This window comes from Crotalus tigris, unplaced genomic scaffold (genome assembly GCF_016545835.1).
Source record: "Crotalus tigris isolate CLP2741 ecotype Arizona unplaced genomic scaffold, ASM1654583v1 scf7180000018362.2422785, whole genome shotgun sequence".
Taxonomy (NCBI): domain Eukaryota; kingdom Metazoa; phylum Chordata; class Lepidosauria; order Squamata; family Viperidae; genus Crotalus; species Crotalus tigris.
Window position 1 is genome coordinate 659,114 of NW_024096964.1, and position 24,755 is coordinate 683,868.

Sequence of the window (24,755 nt, forward strand, 5' to 3'; positions counted from 1 at the left end):
GGATCGGTACGGGGCCGTGGCATGCCCGCAACCGGTCCGCATAAACAAGCAAAGCACCATCTGCGGGATGCAGACAGCAAACAAAATCACGCACTCTCCAGCCGTGGAAAAACCTCTCTCCACGGAACTGGTCCCTGGTGCCCAAAAGGTTGGGGACCTCCAGTTTAGAGTCTCCTGCTTGAGCAGGGGTTGGACTAGAACAAGAGTCCCCAACCCCCAGTCCATGGACCAGCACCAGGCTGCAGCATGCCAGCAACCGGTCCTCACAAACAAGCAAAGCACCATCTGCAGGATGAAGGCAGCAGCACACAAAACCACGTCCCCCCTCCGGCCGGTGGGAAAACCTCTCTCCACGGAACCGGTCCCTGGTGCACAAAAGGTTGGGGACCTCTGCTGTACACTAAACCCTTTACAGCAAACATGGAATTTTGCAGCTTGCATAAACATGCCACTTAACACAAGTTACACATGCTGTGAAAGGAAATGTCCCACCGGTGAGCAACAGGCCTGGTTGGCTTTCTAAATTCCAATGTTTGTGGCTCTTGGGAGCTCTGTTACAGCAGGATGCCAGGATGCCTGGATCCCTTTCCCTGAATTGCCTTCCTCCTGCCTCCCTACCAATTGAGCAGGAAGGAAGATTTTCAAGCTTTCTCTTCAGGAGACAGAACAAAGGGAGTAGCATGTCATCAGATGTAGGAACTTGGCTCTAGATTTTCAGCTGTTTCAAAATATGGACTCTTCCACGCAAGAAATGTAGATTTTGACCTTATGTTGAATATGATGGAATCACAGGGATTGTGTTTCCATTTCTCTCTCTTAGTACAGGAGTCTTTGACTTCCACCCTTTAGTGACCATTCCAAGTTAACAACGGCACTGAAAAAAAAGTGACTTAGGACTGTTTTTCACAGTTAAAACCATTGCAGCAATTTTGATCCCGTGATCAAAATTCAGACCCTTGGCAACTGACTCATATTTACGATGGTTGCAGTGTCCCGGGGTCATGTGATCACTTGGTAACCTTCTGACAAGCAAAGTCAGTGGTGAAGCCTGATTCACTTGACTTTACTAATTTACTAATTTAACAACCGCAGTGATTCACTTAACAACTGTGGCGAATAAGGTCGTAAAATGGGGCAAAACTCAATAAATGTCTCACATAGCAACAGAAATGTTGGACTCATTTATGGTGAGTCAAGGACTACTTGTATATCTGGGATTGTCTTTAAACTGAGACCGTATTCAGCTTACCTTCAGCGTTTAGCCCAGGGGTAGGCAACCTTGGCTCTTTTATGACTCGTGGACTTCAACTCCCAGAATTCCTGAGCCAGCATGGCTCAGCTTGGAAACTCTCTCTTTCCCCTCAGCATGGCTGGCTCAGGAATTCTGGGAGTTGAAGTCCACGAGTCATAAAAGAGCTGAGGTTGCCTACCCCTGGTTTAGCCATATTTGTCTTAGCAGCATCCTTGCTTCAAGGATGTAGCCTGCTGTGATTGGATTTTTTGGAAATGAATGTTATGATGTATATTTTGTACGTATAGATTGTCCTCAACTTACGACTGGTCTCTTAGCTGCCTTCCCGAGGGGACTTGCTACCTGGTTTCAAAGTTCTGACGGCCAACCCCCCCCACACACACACACACAAACACACATGGCTGTACTTAGGCTGCTAGCCATCTGGCCTACATTTAGGGCTGTTTCCCATGTCCTGCAGTCACATGACAACATTTTTGCCGGAAACAACACAAAGCAAACAATTGGTTTGCATAACAGCTAGGTCATTCACTTAACAGCTTCTGCAAAAAAAAAAAAAGGTTGTAAAATTGGGTCAGTGAGATCAATGGCCTGTTTTATGACCATCACGACTCACAACCATAAGGGGCAGACTCCATTAGGATTGTAAGTCAAGGACTATCCGTCACTAAACATACCATTGTGTGCCATCAGCTCCTACCTTTATAGTTCTTTCAAAAGGACAATTTGATAATAGGGAGTTTTGTCCAATGATTATACACCCAGTGCTGCCCCTGTTTGCTCAAAATTAAGTCCCATGCTCAGGGGTAGGTAACCTTGGCTCTTTTATGACTGGTGGACTTCAACTCCCAGAATTCCTGAGCCAGCATGGCTCAGCTTGGAAACTCCCTTTCCCCTCAGTATGGCTGGCTCAGGAATTCTGGGAGTTGAAGTCCACCAGTCATAAAATAGCCAAGGTTGTCTATCCCTGCCCATGCTGTTCATTCCCAAAGATGAATGGGCAAAAGATAGAACTGTAAATATACAATTTCTCATCATAGTGAGCAGAAAAAAAACAAATTATTGTTAAGTGGCAGTTCTCATTTCAGTGCAACTATGTCATAATGTTTTCATTATAAAGTACCTTATGATTAGGATGCATTTAAATAACACATTCTGAAAGTCTACTAAGCTACATTATTTTTCCTTTCCAGAGTAAAAATGCTGAGGTTGATTCACTGCAACCCACAAATGAAACCTTTAACATTTCTGTCACTGGAGGTAAAATATATATATATATATAATTTACATAGCATTGTGTAGCTAAAATGTTCTACATTTGATTATAAGATTGTGGTGATGGTGATGACCGTTGTCTTTGTTTGTTTGTTCTCTTTAATGCAGACATTGATGGTTTGATCACTCAGGCTTTGCTGATGGGGAACTTTGAAAGCGCTGTTGACCTTTGCCTGCATGACAATCGCATGGCTGATGCCATCATTCTCGCCATAGCTGGTGGCCAGGAGCTTTTATCCAAGACGCAGAAGAAATACTTTGCAAAAACAAGAGGAAAAATTACCAGGGTGGGTGGACTTTTTCAGTTGGAAGCAATAACAAAACTTACATATGGCAAATCTGTTGATTATCTCCCTTCTCCTTCAAGAGTCGGGCAATCCAGAAAACAGCTAAGTAGGTATGTAGAAATAGTCCTCAACTTACAACCATTTGTTTACTGACCGTTCAGAGTTACAACAGCACTAAAACAAAGTAACTTATAACCATTTTTCACACTGATCATTGCAACATTCCCCATGGTCACATGATCAACATTCGGACGCTTGTCAACTGGGTCACATTTATGAAGGTTGCAGTGTCCCGGGGTCACCTGATTCCCCATTTGTGACCTTGTGACAAGTCGATGGGGAAACCAGATTCACTTAACAACCGTGTTACTGACTTAACAGTGATTCACTTGCTGTGAATCACTTAACAAATGGGGTAAGAAAGATCATAAAATGCGGCAGAACTGGCTTAACCAATGTTTCATTTAGTAACAGAAATTTTGGGCTCAATTATGGTTGTAAGTTGAGGACTACCTGTATGACCAACTGTGAAACCAACTCAGTGCACCACATGAACATAATGAAATACAATGTGAGCCAAGTTCTAAAGAAGCTTTCCACATGCACTGCTGGGACTCAGTTGCCTGCAAGGGAAGCTAGTGGAGGTCAAATTCTGGAGGCTACAGTCCCCACGTCTCTAGATATTATCTGATTGGGGAAGGGTCTTTTATGTGTTCTGGTCCTTGTTGCCCAGCAAAATACTCAACATTGGGAAAGGGCATTTTGAAGGTACTATTGACATTTGTGTGTGTTTTTCCCCCCATTCCAGCTCATCACTGCTGTTGTTACCAAGAACTGGAAGGAGATTGTCCAGTCGTGCGATTTGCAAAACTGGAAAGAGGCCTTGGCAGCTGTGTTGACTTACGCTAGGCCGGATGAATTTGCAGTTCTTTGTGGTAAGCCAGATGGGCATTAATAATTCTAAATATTCCCCCATTTCCCTTTACACACACACACACAGAGAGAGAGACAGACAGACAGACAGACAGACATGCATGTGTACATATAAATAATGTTTTCGGTCCAGGGAAGCAATACCTGGACACATCTCCTTTACTAAATAATTTATTTAACTCGGGCACTTGGGTTTCATGCCTGAAGGTAAAAATAGTGCTCCCTTTTTTGTAGGCCTCATATTCTAAACCTTCCTGGTTACTAATGGCCTTTAATTTGTCTCTGACAAGTAGCATTCATCATGATTAATATCAGGTAATTAATATTTGAAAACATGGGCAGGATATCCAGACTCTGAGAGGAAATTGTAAAATTATTAAGCTGTTAAAAAATTGTCATTCAGAATGCAGCAACAGGGAGCCGGCCCCCCTCCCATTTCCCATCCCCCCCCCCCCCCCGTAAAAGCTGTGACTTTTCTAGCGACTTGAGGAGAAAGTCTTTTTTTTTAATAAAAAGTTTTTATTTTCCATTTATTCATATAAAATACAATTAAATTCCTAACCATTGGTGCCGCCTGCCCATTCCCCCCAGGCCACGTCCACCTCTCTAATCCTTCCCCACTTCCCTCCTCTTTCTCTCCTCCCCTCCTACTCTCTTCCCGACTTGAGGAGAAAGTCTTGATCAGATTTCTTTCCAACTCTCCAGAGCTGTTGTCACCTTAGATTTGGAAAGGGATTGTCCAGTTGCACAATTTGCAAAACTGGAAAGCAACCTTAGCTCCTGGGCTTACTTACATTAGGTCAGACAATGTTGGTAACTCTTTTGTGGCTAAAATTTCATTAACCTACTTCTCATTCCAGTGTCTTTTTTTCAGATTACCAGAAAGTGCTAGACCTTCCTCCCTCCCCCCCCCTCGACAGAGGCATTCAAGGGCATGCCTTTGTGTGTGGCTGTGTGTGTAAATTTGTTGACTTTCTAAGAAATATCTGGAGGCTGCATATGTGCAGGACTTTAGAGGATATTTGTTGAAAGAAAACCCCACTTCGTGCTCCTTTCTCTCCCACCCAGTTTTAATCTTTTAATGATAAATTTTTAGCACAACTGATTATTGTTATTACTGTTTCACCTTTTTAATATTTGTAAGCTGCTCAGAGTCACCTCCGGATGAGATGAGAAGCACATAAATCTGATACATACATGCATGCACATAAATGCATACATGCATGCACATTTATTTACACATACATGCACATACATACACATACATTTACACATACATGCACATACAGCACCAGCAAAGACAGGGAAATGAGAGGGAAGGTGTACATGAGTCTCCAGCACTTTCTGATAATCCGAATAAATCATTCTGTGGTTAACATTGGTTCCCATTTACATTTTGTTCATCTTCCTAACTAGATTTGTTGGGCTCAAGACTTGAAAATGAAGGGGACAGTGTTTTGCAAACGCAGGCTTGCCTGTGTTACATTTGTGCCGGAAATGTGGAGAAGTTAGTTGCTTGTTGGACTAAAGCCCAAGATGGAAACAATCCACTGTCTCTTCAGGTGAGGCCCTTTTATTTTCAATTCCCTTTTGGTCTCAGTCATTGGAAGATACACATTATAGTCTCCTTATAAAGCAAGGGTATCCAACCTTGGCAATTTTAAGACTTGTGGACTTCAACTCCCAGAATTCCCCAGCCAGCAAGGTTGGCTGGGGCATTCTGAGAGTTGAAGTCCATAGAGAGTTGAAGTTGCCAAGGCTGTTTGCCCCTATTTAAAGTCTCTAGCTTTGGGTAAGGAAGTGTCACAGTTTCCATTCCCATGACATACAGGTATTTCCACGGGGGCAGCCATTGCAGTTGGTCTGTTTTCTCACTTTGATGTGTGGATTGTTGCAGCTAAGGTACCATATAATGCAAAGATGGGCAATACGGGGCTTCTGGTCCACTCTTTGCCCAAGCAAAATTAAAAATAAAATGACATAACTATTTTACAAGATTAGTAGTAAGGAAGCTGATTGGTCATGAGAGATTAGCTCCATCGAATGAGCTTCAACCATTTCTGGGGATTGGGCCTTTTATAAAGAGCAAAATGAGCCAGGCCTAAGCTTACAGACTGACCCACAGCAGAGGGAATGCAAAACTGGTTATGAACCAGTTTTTGTTATATACAATCAGTCAAGTCAGTCCAGTATTTGAGAAGTCGCCACAAAGGGGAGAGGATCAACTTATTTTCCCAAGCACCAGAAGGCAAGACAAACAATGGATGGAAACTAATCAAGGAGTGAAGCAACCTGGAATTAAGGAGAAACTTCCTAACAGTGAGGACTGTTAACCAGTGGAACAGAAGGCTTCCAGAAATTTGTAGGGGCTTCACTGGAGGTTTTTAAGAAGAGATTGGACAGTCATTTGTCTGAAATGATTTAGGATCTCCTGCTTGAACAGGGGGCTGGACTAGAAGATCTCCAATGTCCCTTCCAGTTCTATTCTGATTGAAGTCAGTTCTAGCTTAGAGTCAATCAGCCAGTCTGATTCAAGCTTGGTCTCCTTTGCTTTGCTTTTCTCCTTCCATTTCACGCTTCTAGGATCTCATTGAAAAAGTGATCATTCTGCGTAAAGCTGTCCAGCAGACCCAAGTGATGGATGCCAACGCTGTTGGGGCTCTTCTGGCTGAAAAGATGAGCCAATATGCCAACCTTTTGGCTTCACAAGGCAGCATCGCTGCGGCTTTAGCTTTTCTCCCAGCTAATACCAACCAGGTAAACAGACTTCACCGCGCGTATGTATGTTTTCTTCTTTTGCCTTTTGCAGGGAGCCCTCAACCTATGACCACCCTCGAGCCCAAAATTTCTGTTGCCAAGTGAGACAGTCAAGTGAATTTTGCCTTGTTTTACGACTTTTCTTGCCACAGTTGTTAAGTGAGTCACCGCAGTTCAGTTAGCAACACGATTGTTAAGTGAATCCGGCTTCCCCATTGACTTTGCTTGTCAGAAGGTCGCGAAAGGAGGTCACGTGACCCCAGGGATGCTGCGACCGTCATCGGCCAGTTGCCTGGCGTCTGAATTTTGATCATGTGACCATGGGGGTGCTGCAATAGTCATAAGTCACACTTTTTAGTACCTTTGGATGGTGGCTAAATGAACCGTACTAGACCACCTGTATTAGATTAGCGCACATGATTGGACATTTCCTGAGAGAACAGAGGCTCATCAGTTGTCTCCAACTGGTTGCTATGAGTCCGCTGCCTTCTTGTTTCTGTTCCAACACTTCTGTGGCTTTTATGGTAACTTAACTCATTCTCACAAATGAAGGCAAATATACTATTCTCCAAAGCGCCTGAAGGCAGGACAAGAAGCAACGGATGGAAACTGACCAAAGAGAGAAGCAACCTAGAACTAAGGAGAAACTTCCTGACAGTTAGAACAATTAACCAGTGGAACAACCTGCCTCCAGAAGCGGTGAATGCTCCAACACTGGAAGTTTTTAAGAAGAGACTGGACAGCGATTTGTCTGAAATGGTATAGGGTTTCCTGCCTGAGCAGGGGGTTGAACTAGATGACCTCAAGGTCCCTTCCAACAACATCATCATCATCATCATCATCATCATTATTATTATTATTATTATTATTATTATTATTATTTATTCGTGTCCCGGGATAATGATGTGAGATCTAATTTGAATCGATCACCCCAACCAGAGATTGACTCATCCGAGTGTTTGGACTCAAAAAAAGCCCAAGGAAATGGCAGCCAATTGCCAGCCATCAACACACCAATCAGCCAATAGGAAGGCACCACATGTACACAACTCACAGAACAGCCCAAAGGACATATTCCAGTAGGGAGGAGTTTCCCAAGGATGGGCTCCAGCACGTGTCCAAAAGCTTGGAAGAGTAAACCTCTGGTCCCAGATTCGATCTCATAACTCACTCCCTTGATCTGGTCCTGTGAATGTCTTAACTGGGTGTTTTGTGCTTTGCAGCCCAACATCATGGTGCTACGGGACAGAATCTGTAAAGCCCAGGGGGAGCTTCCCAGGGGCCCTCAGGGGCCCAGGGCAACCTTTGAGAGGCAGCCGGCAGCCAAGGGAAGAACTGACTCTGTTGCGGGCCAGATGCAGATGCCACAGAACCCAACTCCACAATATTACCAGCAGGTAAAGGGCATTTTCAGCTGTCGCTCTTACGTTGGTAGTTAACCATGTTTTAAACCACGTTGAGCATGTCTGCATGATGTTCTGCTCAAAGTTATCCAGAATGTGTCCCTTGAAAACTCCTGAGTTAAGAGCACACTATCCTACTTTTCGGTTTGGAGAGATACGCCTTGTTCTCTTGTTCCAGAGGTATTTTGGGAAAGCTGGCCTAGGAAGCTGCTGGAGGTTTCGTGCAGTGGCTAGTCAAGGGCTTCGAAATGCCCTTTGGAACGCTGGTGTATTTTACCCCCAGCTAATGTCTGGGAGAGCTTCTCCCTTCTCCATTTCTGGCTTTAATTTGGGCCTTCAGTTTTTAATAAAGCTTAGTCAGTTGTCATTTTCCTGGCAGACACGTTGCCCCCAAAATGTTACAACAGCCTCAGCTTGTCAGCTAAGTCTTTTCTACTTTCTAGATCAGAGGTCCCCAACCATGGCAACTTTTAAGACTTTCTAGATCAGAGGTCCCCAACCATGGCAACTTTTAAGACTTGTGGACTTCAACTCCCAGAATTCCTCAGCCAGCCCTGGCTGGCTGAGGAATTCTGGGAGTTGAAGTCCACAAGTCTTAAAAGTTGACAAGGTTGGATACCCTTGTTCTGGATGGAAGGCAGCTCCCATTATCTCCTTACAACAGACTGAAGTAGGTGATTGTTATACAGACCTGTAAATCGGGGTCCCCAAACCCCAGTCCATGGCCCAGTGCCGGGTTGTGGCCTGTTGGTAACCAGGCTGCACAAGTGGTGGACGAGTGCACAAGCGTGCGAAGCTGCATTTGTACAAATGGAACGCACATGCATGAAACCCTCCACACACACGCCACCGCCACCAGTCTGCAGAGCCTGAAAGATTGGGGACCACGGCTATTGTAAATAATCTCTCTACAGCAAAAAAAAAAAAAAAAAAAGCTCATAAACCAAAAAGCAGATGACTCATTTCTTTCAGGACACAAATCACCAGCATGAAGGTTTTTGTGGGTTGATTGTCAATCAACATTTCAAGAGCTTTCTTTCTCTAAGCTGATTATAAAGTCATTTTATGGATATGTAGAACGAAACCTACAGTACAGTATTTCTTTTTGCTTCGTTCCCCCATAATAAATTGGGCTTAGAGGGGGCATTGATTCCTCAGACACATCCTATTCTCTTTTCTCATTGGCATATAGACATCAATTTGGAACAGTAGTTTGATACCAGTCTCTGTTGGGGTCCAAATAGCAAGTGGTGGAGCTGTTAAGCTGCTATCTGGCTGCCCTCTTACCAAGACGTAAAGGTCCTATTTTACTTCTTAAAATCCCCACAAATTAAAAAAAAAGTGTGCTTCAACATTATCTGCTTCCCTGTAGGTTCTTAGTCTTTGATTAAATTAGAACGAAGGAGAAATTTCCTGAACCATTTGTCAGTGGAACTCCAGTTCAGCTCTGGAGGTTTTCAAGGAGAGACTGGATAACCATTTGTCTGAAATGGTGTAGGACAGGGGTAGGCAAGTTTGGCTCTTTTATGACTCGTGGACTTCAACTCCCAAAATTCCTGAGCCAGCATGGCTCAGCTTGGAAACTCTCCCTTTCCCCTCAGCATGGCTGGCTCAGGAATTCTGGGAGTTGAGTCCACGAGTCATAAAGTGGCCTAGGCCTATTCCATGGGTAGGCAACCTTGGCTCTTTTATGAGTCGTGGACTTCAACTCCCACAATTCCTGAGCCAGCCATGCTGAGGGGAAAGGGAGAGTTTCCAAGCTGAGCCATGCTGGCTCAGGAATTCTGGGAGTTGAAGTCCACAAGTCATAAAAGAGCCAAGGTTGCGTACCCCTGGTATAGGGTGTCCTGCTTGAGCAGGGGGTTGGACTAAAAGACCTCCAAGGTCCCTTCCATCTCTGTTGGTCTATTATTCTTTTGCCTGCGAGGGAGCTGTCCACCCTTGATTATCCATGTTCCTTCCCTCTGACCCCTCCCCCCTTGACTTCCTTAATTGTATTGCACCATTTGATCAAGGAACCAAAAACCTCCAGTTGCAGAAGACCACAATTCTTTCAAGTAAGCTAGGTATAAGAGCACTTTACAGCAGCTCTATGTAGAGCAAAAGCCAGCCTTATTTCAGAAGAGCTTTCATCAACACACGGCTGAAGAAAGAGCCAACAACTGCATATGATACCGATTGAAGAGAATATTTGTAGGGTTAGGGTTAAACTGTGGGAACTTTGGTACACTCTGAGCTTGGTGGTTTTTTTGCAGACATTTCATTACCAAAGTAGGTAACATCATCAGTGTTAGCATTGAGGGCGTTACCCAATTTGGTATGATACATCTGCAATAAAAAACAGGAAGCTCAGAAAGCACTACGGAGCCACAACTAACATCTGAATCCAACAATTAGTTTTTAAAGGTGGTCACTAATTAATAACAGTACCAAGCCAGCAGAATATATTTATCACTGATGGGAGTCACCTGGCTGCTGGAACTTGAGAAAAGACAAAGAAAGGGACAATCTGAACTTTTAATCTTAACAAAAGAAATGCCGGGCAGCTCAAAATATATTATTTTGCTATGGAATAATTTGCATGGCAAAATAAATGTCTATAAAGGTAAGGTGGGCAACCTTCGGTGTCCAGGGCCCCTTCTTAATGTTTTTTGTGAGGTGGAACCTAGTATGGGTGTTGCAGTGATGGAGAATGTGGAGGTTGTGTCATGTAGGTAAACAGGTCAGGATATTCTTTTCCCAGTTTTCGGGTGGGGTGGGGTGGGGTGGGATGTGGGGTTAGATTTTATTCTTCTTTAATTGCACAAAGCCTCATTTAGGGCTTAACACTAGTGGTTCTTGTGCTTCCCATCACAAGACAGAATCAGTGGAACAGCTTCCCTTCAAAAGTTGTGGGTGCTCCATCACTGGAGGCTTTTAAGAACACACTGGGCAGACATTGGTCTGAAATGATATAGGGTCTCCTGCCCGAGCAGGGGGTTGGACTAGATGACCTCCAGGCCTCTTCCAATTCTGTTATTCTATGTTCTGTGGTGGGAAAGCATCACACCAATTTTAATCAAGTTACTGCTGGATTTTGATGAGGCTTCTGCACCCTTGCCAGTTGTCCCATTATGTCTATTTTTACCTCATTAGTCTGCATATGAAACATTGCAGCGTTTTAGGAAATGTTATCTGACAGAAGAGGGAATGTGCTTTGTTTCTGAAAAGGAGCACAGTTTTACCTGACGGATTTGAGTTTTGTCTTTAGTCCTGGAAACATAACACAAGATTTGATCTTAAGTTATACCCATATGTTTCCCTTTTGCCTGCTTTAATTATCTAACCTCATTTAGCAGCTTTATTAAGCAAATAGAGCTTTTTTTCCACTTGTCCCATGTCTTAATCCTAGATTCCCAGTCCAGCAACTGTGGTGGACATAAAATGGTCCACTATCTTACTGAGTTTTGCATGAACCAGCCATTATCCTTTCCTGTACCTTTTCTTGTATATATCACAATGCTGTGGGTTAGGCCCTGCATTAAACTCTGACAACAGAAAGTCCTTTCCAAAGAAAGTATAGAAGGATACTTGCTTCTCATTCTTTTGACATTAGCAAGACATTTCTGTCTAATTTTCTTTGGGTGTTATTCAGCATGATGATTCTAACTTGCTACTTACCTTTGTCAGTGGAAAAAAATACACAAGCTGCAAATAGTATAAGCTTCTAACACAGGGGTCTTCAAACTTGGCCCTTTTATGACTTGTGGACTTCAACTCCCAGAATTCCTCAGCCAGTGTGCCTGGCTGAGGAATTCTGGGAGTCGAAGTCCACAAGTCATAAAAGGGCCAAGTTTGAAGACCCCTGTTCTAACACTTAGCATGAATATTTACTCTTAAGAGTTGGCTGTTCTGGTAAATATTAGCTGCTTGCTGGTATATTTAGTCTCTCTGCTTATCTCCTTATTGCTGCTTGCATGGATGACAGGGGTCTTCTACCAATTTTTGTAAATGACTTGAAAGTTTCTTAGTGCATTCCTGAGCAGGCTGTCTGAAACGTTTTGGCTTTTCACTTCCTTTTATTTTTATTTTTTTTTATTTTTTCCATGATTGGTATCTCTCTGTTCAATTCAGGTTAGAATTGCCCCTACTGTTACTACCTGGAGTAACAAAAAACCCACTGCCCTTCCCAGCCTTCCTGCAGCCTCTCCCTCTGAGACACAGGTATAACATTCATTATTCCTCTTTGAGCAGAATCTGCTCTCCTCCCTGTAGACCTCATGCCACATTCCTGACACTCTTTCCTCTTTTTTTTTTAACACACTGTTATAATTCTTGGCCATCTGGGAAGCAGTTTCAGATTTTCAGCTTATCCTGGGTTTCTCCATCTTTTGTCTCCCACAAAAGATATTGCTCTATTTCAGTGTTTCCCAAACTTGACAATTTTAAGGCATGTGGACTTCAACTCCCAGAATTCCACAGCCAGCGTTGCTGGCTGTGGAATTCTGGGAGTTGAAGTCTTCATGCCTTAAAATTGTCAAGTTTGGGAAACACTGCTCTATTTTAAAGATACTTGCTGAATGTCAGATAATCAATGAATTTGGAGATCAACTAATCACACACACCCCGGAGTTTTAATTTGTGGCCCAGAAGATCCTGAATTGTCTCGTCATCCTTTCCTAACCCCCCAGATTGCTTGAAATGCTCCCCCATTTATAAAATGGTCCCTGTTTATAAAAGTCTTGAAACAGATCCATTTCCCCTCCCTGGCCAACACAGTAATCAATTCAATATGCATTCCGTAATGTTGCTGCTTGAGACTGTAAGCTTCCTGGCAAATCAGATTTGAATGTTTTAGATTCAAAATCCTTGTCGTAACGCAATGGTAGAAAGAAAGAATGTGCAAGCTGAGATCAGAACGTCTCGCTTCCACTGCAGGTCTTCTGCTGCTACCCATCAAGTCTAACTTCTCTGTTTCTCGCTCCCTTCTTGCATTCCTTCCCCAGAGAGAGAATCCCCCACCTCCTCCAGGGTTTATTATGCAAAAGGACATGAATCCCAACATGCATCCGCCTGCCCATCCTGATTACAATATGTACACAAGACCACCATGCCCACAACGTAAGTAGCTTGCCATCTTCTCCGAATCTCACATGCTGGATTTCTTAAAATAGGGTAATATATTGCTTTAGTTTTTCTTGAATCTAACTCAGAGGTCTTCAAACTTGGCCCTTTTATGACTTGTGGACTTCAACTCCCAGAATTCCTCAGCCAGCATGCCTAGCTGAGGAATTCTGGGAGTTGAAGTCCACAAGTCATAAAAGGACCAAGTTTGAAGACCCCTGATCTAATTCCTCTCTCTAAAGATAATGTTATAATGTTAAGCAGCTTAACCCCCAATGAAATCTAATATAACTTGATGTAATATAATGCAATGTAAGAAAGCTAACCCTTTCTCTTCTCCTAGAAAATTGAGGAGCGGGGAGAACATGGGTCTTGATTTATTATTAAAAGAGAGTTTTTCCATCTCCTTCGTCTTTTCTTTTGATTTCTACGTTATAGCTGTTTGTTACTATTGGTATCCCTTGAAAGTGTTATCTCTGGAATAGAGAAGTGGATAAAGATAAATTGTCACAGCTTCTGCTATGATTCATTTCCCCTTTCAGGGATAAAATAATGATTCTGGTTCTTGGACACTGCTTGGATGGTAAAAAGGACCTGAAAATTTTGCTGTGGCCTTCTCTGTCAATAGAATAACTCAGCCTTTTTAAGGTGTGTGGACTTCAATTCCCAGAATTCTCCAGCCAGCAATGCTGGCTGGGGAATTCTGGGAGTTGAAGTCCACCCATCTTAAAATTGCTACCGTTAAGAAACTCTAGAATAATTTGTACAGAGCTCTTCCTTAGCCAGTGCTTTCCAGATGCCTTAGACCAGTGGTGGCGAACCTATGGCACGGGTGCCAGAGGCGGCACTCAGAGCCCTCTCTGTGGGCACACGCGCCATCGCCCCAGTGCTAGGCCTTCAGCTGGGTTTTATAAAACATTTTCGCTTTAGGCCTCCGCCGCCGTGTGCAAAAAAAAAAAAAAAAAGGTTCAATCAGTCAATTTCAACTTCTTGCGGGAAAAAAAAAGATCTTGAAAAGTTGGAATTGATTGAACTTTTTAGTGCCACCCAGTCTGCCATTACCACCGCAGCCACGCCCACCCAAAGGGCCACACCCAGCCAATGGGCCACACCCACGCGGCACTCGACGATGCATAAGTGGGTTTTGGGTTGCAGTTTGAGCACACAGTCTCTAAAAGGTTCACCATTACTACCTTAGACTATATATCCCATTATTCCCAGCTAGCTTGCCAAATCACTATGTTTGATAAGGTTTCTATCCAACATGTCTCAAGGGTGCTAAGTGGAGGAAGGCTGCTGTGTGAAGAGAAAAAGCAGGGCATAATAGTTTTAATTAACCACAGCTAAGCCAAGCCTTGGTTTACTGCACCACTTGGAGGGAAGAGTGTCTGTTAAATTCTAATGTCTGATAAACTGAGATTGACGCTATTAATGCCAGATGTATTAATGCACATCCTTTGCACAATTGCATATTTATGTGAAGGATGTGATCTGACACATTATGCAAATTATATATATATGTCCCTTGTATGGACTTCATCCATTGTGACAGAGGAGTTTGAAGCTTGCAATAAAATGTTGGCTACTATATCCGAAAGTGGTTGAATAGAGGTCTGGAAAATGTGTTGTTTACATTAGAAACAACACATGAGTTATTTATTTCACTCTATTTTCCCAGCACTGTCAAAAGGATCACAAATTTATTTATTTATTAAATTTATTTGCTGCCCCATCTCACTGTTCTACAACTCTAGGCAGCTTACCATAAATTGATATTATAAAAAAATTAAAACCTATAATCCAAAGTATGCCGCTACTGCCAGCGTGGGTAGGCCTGGCCAATCCCATTGGCTTTATAGGTAATATCCGACACCTTGAATTGGACCCAGAAGCAACAGGCAACCAGCGCAGCTCCCATAAAATTGGTGTTAACATGGGCCACCTGAGGGGCACCAGGAAGTATCTATACAGCTGCGTTGTATACCAGCTGTAGCTTCTGAATACTCTTCAAGGGTAGCCCCGTGTGAACTGCAGATGCTGCCTTGCCCAAGTGGCCCACCCTTTGTGGTTTCTGACTGAGCCGGATTTCAGCCCGGATCTCTCCTTCTCTCCTGTTTTGGATATTGTACTATGTTATTTGCAACTCTAGTTGATTAATTTCCCCCAGGGCATCTTAGAGGCATTAAAGAAAATGAATATAGATTTTCCAGTCAGAGAGCTGCAGTTTAGTGAGAATTCATTTGATTTCCTTTTTTTTTCTCTCCCCCTCCCCCCCAACCTAATCAATAACTAGTGTAACAATTCTTCACAGTCTAGCAATTTCTATTCTGGGCAAAGTATTTTGTGCTTTTAGGCTGACTAATAATACATCCCAACTTTTAATGATCGCATTTTGAAGGAGAAACAAAAACCGGCACTTGGATGATTAATATCTTTTCTAAACCGATACAAATCTGTAAAACAAGTTCCGCCTTGTTTGTATGCGGATGTTTTAATTCTGTCCCAAAGCTTCATTTTGGTGGTTTTTAAACTCTTAAACAGGAACCCTGTTCAGAAATCTACATGGGTAGCCCTCGACTTACAATCTCACAAGTGAGGCCAAATTTTCCTTTGCTAAGTGGGCTGTGCCTCACTTTACAACCTTTCTGCCGTGGGTGTTAAGCAAATCCCTGCAGTTGTTAACTGGATCATACAGGCGTTGAGCAAATCAGGCTTCCCCCGTCGACTTTGGATCATGTGACCACGGGGAAAGCTGCGACGGTTGTAAGCAGTGGTGGGATTCAAATAGGTGAACAACCGGTTCTCTGTGTGGATGCCGCTTCCGGAAGTCCATTCTGGGCCTGGGCCACAAAAAATTAGCTACCAGTTCTGCCGAAATGGTGCAAACCGGCTGAATCCCACCATTGGTTGTCAGTGTGATAAGTCACTTTTTTCAGTGCCGTTGTAACCTCAAACGGTCACTAGAAGAATGGGCGTTAAGTCGAGGACAACCTGTCATCTGAAAGAATTGCAGACAGTGGTCAGCATGTTTTTCTTACTAACGTTGTCCTCTTTCTTCTCCAATGTAGCTTGTCAACCAACCCAGCCGTATTCTTTCCGACCGTCACTTTATCAGCCGCAGCAACCTCTCGCTCCTCCTACTTCGGCCTCCTACCCTACCCCTAACCCCCCTTACATGCCCCCTAACCCTGCCAGTGCCATGCCTCCTCCCTTATATGCCTCCCAGCCCCAGGCCTCTCCAACAAGCTTGAATCCGAGTTCTTCTCTTCCTCCTGCTCCCCCTCCTTCTGGTGGCTCCTTCCAGCATGGCCGGCCAGGAGCTCCAGCATCTTCTCTGCCGTACGCGTTGCCTCCCGGACCAACAGGTACAGAGACCTCGGCCAGTGAGTTGGCTGCTTCCCAAAGAACGGGTCTGCGCTTAAAAAAGGACTGTGGGGAAGTTTGCACTGCACACTGAGACAAGGGTGCCTTTTATATTCGTATTATTAACATTGCATGGGTGCGGCGATCTTGTCCTGTGACTGACGTGACATCTGGGTCACGAATTGCGGAGGGCTTGCCCTCTTTGCACGCGTGGCATCCAACACTGCCTCACATCCTGCTCAGGGCAATTAAGATGATACATTTTGGGGGCCCTCTGAAGCTGGGGTGCAATTGGCACTCCCCCTTTTCCTTTAGGGCAATGGTTCTCAACCTTTTTAATGCCGTAACCCCCCAACCGGTCGTAAGTCGAAGACTACTCAACCGGTCGTAAGTCGAGGACTACTCAACTGGTGCAGCACCATTTGCAGAATGGGACTTTTGGCGGGCTCAGCAGGGCAGAGACAGCCTGGACAATTCCTATTGGCTTTTGAAAGCCAATGGAATTAGACTCTATTCAAGAGAGTCTCTTCTATTGGCTTTCAAAAGCCAATAGAACAAAAGGGAGTAGCACAGCTAAGGAAAAGGGGAAAAAATGGCGGACTGCGTTGTTTGGCGACCCCCGCGAAATGGTTGTTCAACCCCAAATGGGGTCCCGACCCACAGGTTGAGAACCACTGTTCTAGGGGGTATTTAGGAAAAGCAGCTTCCATAACTTTATTAGTTAAAAGGCATCGTGCAGTTGCTCACCAAAAGGCAGCGTGTTTGTGCCTGTCAGACGGAATTGGCAGCTCTGAATCAGCAGCTTGTAGGAGCAATAAGCTGTTTGGTTCAAGAGACTGGAAGAGAATCTGGCTCTTGGTCTATTTTTGTTCTGTCCCAGGAGTGTTTAGCTATTGTTTGCAATCTGTGGCTTACCAGCCATGAATCCTTGCTGTGATACTAGCATGCTGCTCTTTTATTTACTGACATGTTTATTCTCATCCTTCCTTCCAAGAGGTTCAGAGCACTTACATAAATGTTTGGGTTTTTTTGCCAACCTCAAGAGGTGGACCAGACCATGGCATAATAACTGGTTCATGCATTATGCCAAACCACAGTTTTATTTTAACCATCATCTGTTGTCAGAGCCGATATGATTGGTTTCACAACTATGTCAGTATGATGTGTCAATCCAGCAGCCTACGGCTGATCTCATAGAACAAGGGTCTCCAGACTTGGGCAACTTTAAAACTTGTACACTTCAACTCCCAGAATTCCTCAGCCAGCATGCCTGGCTGAGGAATTCTGGGAGTTGAGGTCCACAAGTCATAAAAGGGCCAAGTTTGAAGACCCCTTCATAGAACAAGGATCTCCAGACTTGGCAACTTTAAGACTTGTGGACTTCAACTCCCAGAATTCTTCAGCCAGCCATGCTGGCTGGGGAATTCTGAGAATTATCTTAAAGTTGCAAGTTTGGAGAATCTTGCCATAGAATGTAACGAGCTTCACAACTGACTGGGATATGATGGCAGGGTCCTTCATATCCTTGTCTAAGCACTAAACTTTTCTGGACCTCCAAGATGTTACCTCTCTATAGGTTCTTGGAGTGGCGTTCTTACTGCACCTTATTTTTATGCTTGTACCCAACACCCCTCCTTGTATAAAATATTTATCTATGCAAAGCAGTTGGTTTTTTTTTAATTTGCAAAAAGTGTATGCACTTTCTTGAAGCCATCTGCCTTCAGCCATTTGGGGGGGGGGGGATGCTGTAGTTTTCTGCTGCATTTTTTGAGAGATAGCACTGGAGGGCAAAGATTTGATACTGGGCAAGTGGGTGGGAATGATTTTTAAATATTATTTTGGGAGTACTCTTTTTTTTTCCCAATAGCTGTTTTAGGTATGAAAAATTTATTTGACATCTTAGCATATCTTTTTACCCTCTCTCCCCTTTTCAGAAACAAATTTACCGGGGGTCTTTAAACTTGGCCCTTTTATGACTTGTGGACTTCAACTCCCAGAATCCCTCAGCCAGCGTGCCTGGCTGAGGAATTCTGAGAGTTGAGGTCCACAAGTCATAAAAGGGCCAAGTTTGAAGACCCCTGAGTTAAGGATTTAGTAATTTGCCCCTCCCACTTTAGCAACGTAATCTAATGCAGGAGTCCTCAACCCTCAGTCCGCAGCCCAGTGCAGGCCTTAGCTCACTAGGAACCGGTCCGCAGAAGCTTGCGAAGCTCCATTTGTAAAAGTGGTGTATCTACCCAAAACTATCCCCTCTTTCCCCCCCCCCCCCCCGCCTCTGCCAATCCGCCAAGCTGGAAAGGCTGGGGACCACTGAGCTGATGGATTCTATAGTGTTAAGTGATTTCAGAGTCACGATTGGCCCACCTCTCTGAAATCTGGCCTATTTTTTTTTAAATGTCATAACTCCAACCAAGTGGACTATTTTTGGCCGGTGAGTCACTACATTCAATCTATATTCACTGATAAGAGAGTGTTTGCCTTCAAGTTGCACCCAAATGCCAAGGCAGTTTAGAAGGCCATTTAAACATTGCAGTTCTCCCCCCCCCCCTCCCAAAGGGCTGAACAGAAGCACGTGTGCATGACTGAAGCATCTGCTGCTCTAAGTTTGCTAAGCATGACAGGAGATAAATTGTGGCTTTTAAAAATGAGCTTTTTTTAACCTTGCTTTTATTCCTTTTTCCCCCTTTGGTCGTGGGCTACATTTTAATGCATAGTAACAGATCTGTTCCTTTACTGATGTCATTTAATATTCTCTCATTTTTTAAAAGGAGAATGGGATGGGATGGGATGGGATGGAATAGAATAGAATAGAATAGAATAGAATAGAATAGAATAGAATAGAATAGAATAGAATAGAATAGAATAGAATAGAATAGAGCTGGAAGGGTCCTTGGAGGTCGTCTAGTCCAGCCCTCTCCTCAAGCAGGAGAACCTATACCATCTCAGACAAGTGAATGCCTAGTCTCTTCTTAAAAATCTCCAGTGATGGAGCACCCACGATTTCTGGGGGTAAGCTGTTCCACTGGTAGATTGTTCTCACTGTCAGGAATTTTCTCCTTAATTCCAGGTTGCTTCTCTCTTTGATCAGTTTCCAAGCATAGTTTCTCGTCCTTCCATCTGGTGCTCTGGTGAACAACCTGTCCCCCCTCTTCCTTGTGGCAGCTCCTCAGACACTGGAACACTGCTATCATGTCTCCCCTATTTCTTCTTTTCTTTAGATTAGCCAAAGCCAAGTCCCACAGCCGTTCTTCATATGTTTTAGTCTCCAGGCCTTTGATCATCTTTGTTGCTCTTCTCTGAACTTTTTCCAAACTCTCAACATCTTTTTTGTGATATGGTGACCAAAAACTTTTACATGAAGCAATGAGGAGACATCAAATAAGGCCCAATCCCATCTATTACTCTCCCAACCTACCAAATAGCATCTACTGCTTTCAGCTGGACATTTGCTATGCCCCTTGTTGACCTGGATGGATTGATCTTTAGAAGTCTTCAGAGTCCAATGTCTACTGCTAGCATTACAGAATTGGAAGGATGCTCAGTAGATCGCCTTACTGTCCTTCCTCGGGACCATGCAGATCAGATTGGTATTGAACGATAGGGCAGGTGTTGTTTTCTCATTGTGAATCCAGCAAGGGTGAAAGATGGCAAATGGGCTGTGGTCCCACGGATGCCATTTTGTTTTTACATTGCTACCCTTGTATCTTCCAACCCAATCAGATGGGAACCACGAATTGAGGTGTAGACAAACTTCTTCAGTACTTCCAGAGTGTGGGATTTCAAGACTAGTTGTTCCTTGTTCAGAGCACGTTTTTCTTTGTTTTCTAAGAAATTACAGCAAGGACATTATCTGAAAGATACCTCCGCAAAGTTTTCCAAGATGACACAGCTCTGTCTACTGCAGTGTTTCCCAAACTTGACAATTTTAAGGCATGTGGACTTCAACTCCCAGAATTCCACAGCCAGCATTGCTGGCTGTGGAATTCTGGGAGTTGAAGTCCACATGCCTTAAAATTGTCAAGTTTGGGAAACACTGGTACTGCATCTCTGAATGTAGAGAAAAGGGCGACATTGTTATCAGCAGAATGACCCTAAAAGTTATTCAGGAATGTCTTCCTTTCCTGTTTGATGTCCAACCTTATTACATTGATCTAACTATATAATTTTGTCCAACTTGGTTTCTTTCAGGAACCGATTGGTCTTGAACCAGTATAATCTAATTTCGTTCGGTTGTTAGGGCACCAGGCTAGACAGTGAGAAGCTGAGTTCTAGTCCTGCATTAGGCATGAAAGCCAGTTGGGTAATCTTGGGCCAGTTACTCTGTCTCAGTCCAACTCACCTCACATGGTTATTGATGTGGGGGAAACTAGGAAGAAGAAGGTGTTTAGGATATGCCTGCCGCCTTGAGTTATTTGTAAAAATAATAAAGGGGGACCCAAATAAATAAAAATGATCCATCAGCCAGTGTGTCAAAGGGCACATTTGGAGGAACGTAAATTTTACTATCAGTAGTAAAGCTGCAGGTTTTTCGGCAGAGTAAAAGGTTTTCAGAAGGCACACCATCCTGCAGGGAGAAAATCTACATCACCATCCTTTCAAAATTCAGTCAAGTCTGTGCTCATTTTAGCATACACTCCTTCCCATTTCAGTAATAAGAAATTGTTGTTGTTGTTAATTGCGAAGTCGTGTCCGACCCATCGCGACCCCATGGACAACGTTCCTCCAGGCCTTCCTGTCCTCTACCATCTTCTGGAGTCCATTTAAGCTCACACCTACTGCTTCAGTGACTCCGTCCAGCCACCTCATTCTCTGTCGTCCCCTTCTTCTCTTGCCCTCAATCTTTCCCAGCATTAGGCCCTTCTCCAGTGAGTCCTTCCTTCTCATTAGGTAGCCAAAGTATTTGAGTTTCAACTTCAGGATCTGGCCTTCTAAAGAGCAGTCGGGGTTGATCTCTTCAAACTATAATTTTGTTAATTGTTTTTTTATTATTATTATTGAGCTACGGTACAATTAATGGATTCACACTAAGTCTGAGCTATAAACCAAGCTTTCTAATCTCCAGTGGCTGAGTTTGCACAATATGTTAAACCAAAAATAAGGAATCCTCGGTATGGCTTAGAGCAGGGGTAGGCAACCTTGGCTGGCTCAGGAAATCTGGGAGTTGAAATCCACGAGTCATAAAAGAGCCAAGGTTGCCTACCCCTGGCTTAGAGCATTATATACATTCATTGCATATTTGATGAAATTCCGGGGCTGAATGTGGAGAACGGTACGAATGTTGCTTTCATGGGGTTAACTGCATCTGCAAATACAAAGCCTAAAAAAAAAAAATTGAATACTCGTTCATAATATATAGTTTAAAATATCTCCTAAGTTGTTTTGTATTTTACCTGCAGACTATCATTCTTTACAAGATCCAGCCAGTTTCCTGCAAGGTGAATTATCTTGTAAAATAAATGAAATTCAGCAAAAGGTTCTAAGAAGTTTGAATCTAGCATTGCATGTGATTGTGTGATTTCAGATTTGGAGTGAATTAAATTGAGTAAATTTCAATGAAATTTAGCATCTAATAACATTTTTAAAATAAAAATGATAATAAAATAAAGTAACTAATCTGGGTTTTCCAATCAAAGTTCTGTTCTTAAACCGTTTTATCAAAATTCTTAATAATCTTTCTACAAAATATTTAATATCCAGTGAATACTATAATGAGTAAGTCAACTTTTGTACCCGCAAGAAAATTCAGCTACGTGTTATGAGCAGGGTGAACCAAAGAAACAGAAATGCAGTCTTTAGACTAGTACTCCTAGCTTGGAAAATATGTATGGTATTTATAAAAAAAATAGAGATTGTGCTGTCCAAGATGGAATTATTTGTTTAATTTACGCAAATGAAAGAGTTTCACAGAAATTATCTAATACGCGCAGTCCTTGACCTACAACCCCAGTTAGGACAAGAATTTCCGTTGTTAAGCAAGGCGATTGTTAAATGAGTCATGTCCGGGCTTCCGGTTTTTGCATCTGCAGTGCATAGCCGCGCGGGAGCAGACCTCTGCTCCCCACGGCTAGTTTCTTCCTGCTTGGGGGACCTTAGATGGGTCCAAAGTTGCCCCAGAGAGGTGACTGAAGGAGGGGTGCCCCGTCGATCACGAAACGATGGCAATCGCCTTGTTTGATCCAGGGAAAGCCCTCCGAATCTGACAGGAGAAAGGCTAGCGTGAGATCAGCGTCTAGCCCACAGGTCGGCAACCTGCGGCTCCGGAGCCGCATGTGGCTCTTTGAGACTTCCCCTGCGGCTCCCAGCTTCCTCTGCCATTTACAGAGACAGAGAGAGGCACTTGCGCTTCCCTTTTCTCTCTCTCTCTCTCTCTCTCTCTCTCTCTCTCTGTGTGTGTGTGTGTGTGTGTGTGTGTGTGTGTGTGTGTGTGTGTAAAAAAAAGAGAGTGGACTCACATTGTTCTCCAAGAGCTGAAAAGCTTACTGGGCGGAGCTCCTCCCTTTGCTGTGTCTCTGCAGGAAGCAGGAAGGGCAGGAGAGAGCTAGCTAGCCCAGCTATGCTGACTCAGGAATTCTGGGAGTTGGTCCATGAGTCGTAAAAGAGCCAGGGTTGCCTACCTCTGAGCTTGTTGGAGAACAGCTTGAAGCCAGCTTGCCAGGTGAGCAGCAGATTGGAGAGGGGGGGGAGAGAAAGAGAGAGGGGGAGAAAGAGAGAGAGAGAGAGAGAGAGAGTGTGTGGGAAGAGGACTGGCAGACCAAGGGGGGATAGAGAGAGAGGGGGGGGAAATGAAAGAGAAAGAGAGAGAGAGGAAAGAGAGAGGGAGAGACAGAGAGATCCTTTTGACATCTAAAATGAAGATAACACTGCATATACCCTTTTTTACCTTTATGATATGTGTGTGTGTGTGTGTGTGTGTGTGTATACATACATACATACATACACACAATATATAATGGTAAAAAAGGATATATGCAGTGTTATCTTCATTTTAGATATCAAAAGGGTTTTGCGGCTCCCAGTGCTTTGTTTTCAGTAGGAAACGGGCCCAAGTGGCTCTTTGAGTGGTTTGGGTTGCCTACCCCTGGTCTAGCCCAAGCTGCTTGCAGCCAAAGTCCCAGAGCACGAATTTAAACTTATCGGTGAACAGTGTGCTTGGACTTGGTGAGAGTATTGATCTTCTTTCTTCTATCTACTATTTAAATCCTTGAAAAGATCCCCAAAGCAAAAAAACCTCCAGAAGTGAAGGGAGGGGATTATATCCCCATTCCCTTACAGATGGAAGCGGCAAATTAACATAAAAGGTTGAAAGAAATATACTAAAATTTGATTTAAAATATTTCAATCTGGACAAATCTAGGAAAATGAGTCATGTCCAACGTTACGACCTTTTTTGTCACAGTTAAGTGAAGCGCTGCAGGTGTTAAGGGAAATGACATGGTCCTTAAGCACATCTGGCTTCTCCCATTGACTTTGCTTGTTCGAAGGCAAGTGGGAAGGTCGCACCGGGCGATCACGTGACCCCGGGATGCTGGCAACCACCCTACTAAATGAATGCCAGTTGCCAATCTTGCGGCTTTGGATCACATGACCATGGGGATGCTGCAAAGGTCATAAGTCCTTTGTAACTTCAAACAATCACTAAACGAAGGGTTGTAAATCGAGCACTATATGTAGTTTCTCAAGTGGACCCCTAAAATAAGGAATCCAAAAAAATCCATGACAATTTTCATCTAGGGCAAACTTATTCCATCACTTGTAGATAATAGCAATAATGCCCAGGCCGGATTAGCACTTAGCAATAGCACTTAGACTTATGTACCGCTTCACAGTGCTTTACACAGCTCTCTCTAAGCGGTTTACAGAGTCAGCCTATTAACCCCCCAACAATCTGGCTCCTCATTTTACCGACCTCGAAAGGATGGAAGGCTGAGTCAACCCTGAGTCAGTGAGCAACAAAGATGATTAGGGCACTGGAGGCTAAAACATAAAGAACGGTTGCTGGAATTGGGTATGTGTAATTTAATGAAAAGAAGTACTAGGGATGACATGATAGCAGTGTTCCAGTATCTCAGGGGTTGCCATAAAGAAGAGAAGGTCAAGCTCTTCTCCAAAGCACCTGAAGGCAGAACAAGAAGCAATGGATAGAAACGAATCAAGGAGAGAAGCAACCTTTAACTAAGGAGAAATTTCCTGATATTTAGAACAATTAACCAGTGGAACAACCTACCTCCAGAAGTGGTGAATGGTCCAACACTGGAGGTTTTTAACAAGAGACTGGACAACCAATTGTCTGAAATGGTATAGGGTTTCCTGCCTGAGCAGGGGGTTGGACTAGATGACCTCCAAGGTCCCTTCCAACTGTATTAATAATAATAACAATAACAA

At 43.6% G+C, this 24,755-nt stretch overlaps 1 protein-coding gene across 8 annotated transcripts in view; it reads left to right on the forward strand.

Annotated features, from left to right (window-relative positions):
- SEC31A (SEC31 homolog A, COPII coat complex component) overlaps nt 1-24,755 on the forward strand; it is a 65,779-nt gene that overhangs the window by 29,176 nt on the left and 11,848 nt on the right. For 3 of the 8 annotated variants that reach the window (XM_039350855.1, XM_039350853.1, XM_039350852.1), the window contains 10 exons: nt 2,446-2,512; nt 2,636-2,814; nt 3,623-3,749; nt 5,164-5,309; nt 6,331-6,504; nt 7,728-7,901; nt 12,021-12,110; nt 12,893-13,007; nt 16,079-16,375; nt 21,770-21,808. In XM_039350855.1, the coding sequence (XP_039206789.1) occupies nt 2,446-2,512; nt 2,636-2,814; nt 3,623-3,749; nt 5,164-5,309; nt 6,331-6,504; nt 7,728-7,901; nt 12,021-12,110; nt 12,893-13,007; nt 16,079-16,375; nt 21,770-21,808 (1,408 nt within the window). The remainder of the gene's footprint in view (nt 1-2,445; nt 2,513-2,635; nt 2,815-3,622; nt 3,750-5,163; nt 5,310-6,330; nt 6,505-7,727; nt 7,902-12,020; nt 12,111-12,892; nt 13,008-16,078; nt 16,376-21,769; nt 21,809-24,755) is intronic. The other 5 variants (XM_039350854.1, XM_039350857.1, XM_039350859.1 and 2 more) reach the window with 5 other exon arrangements.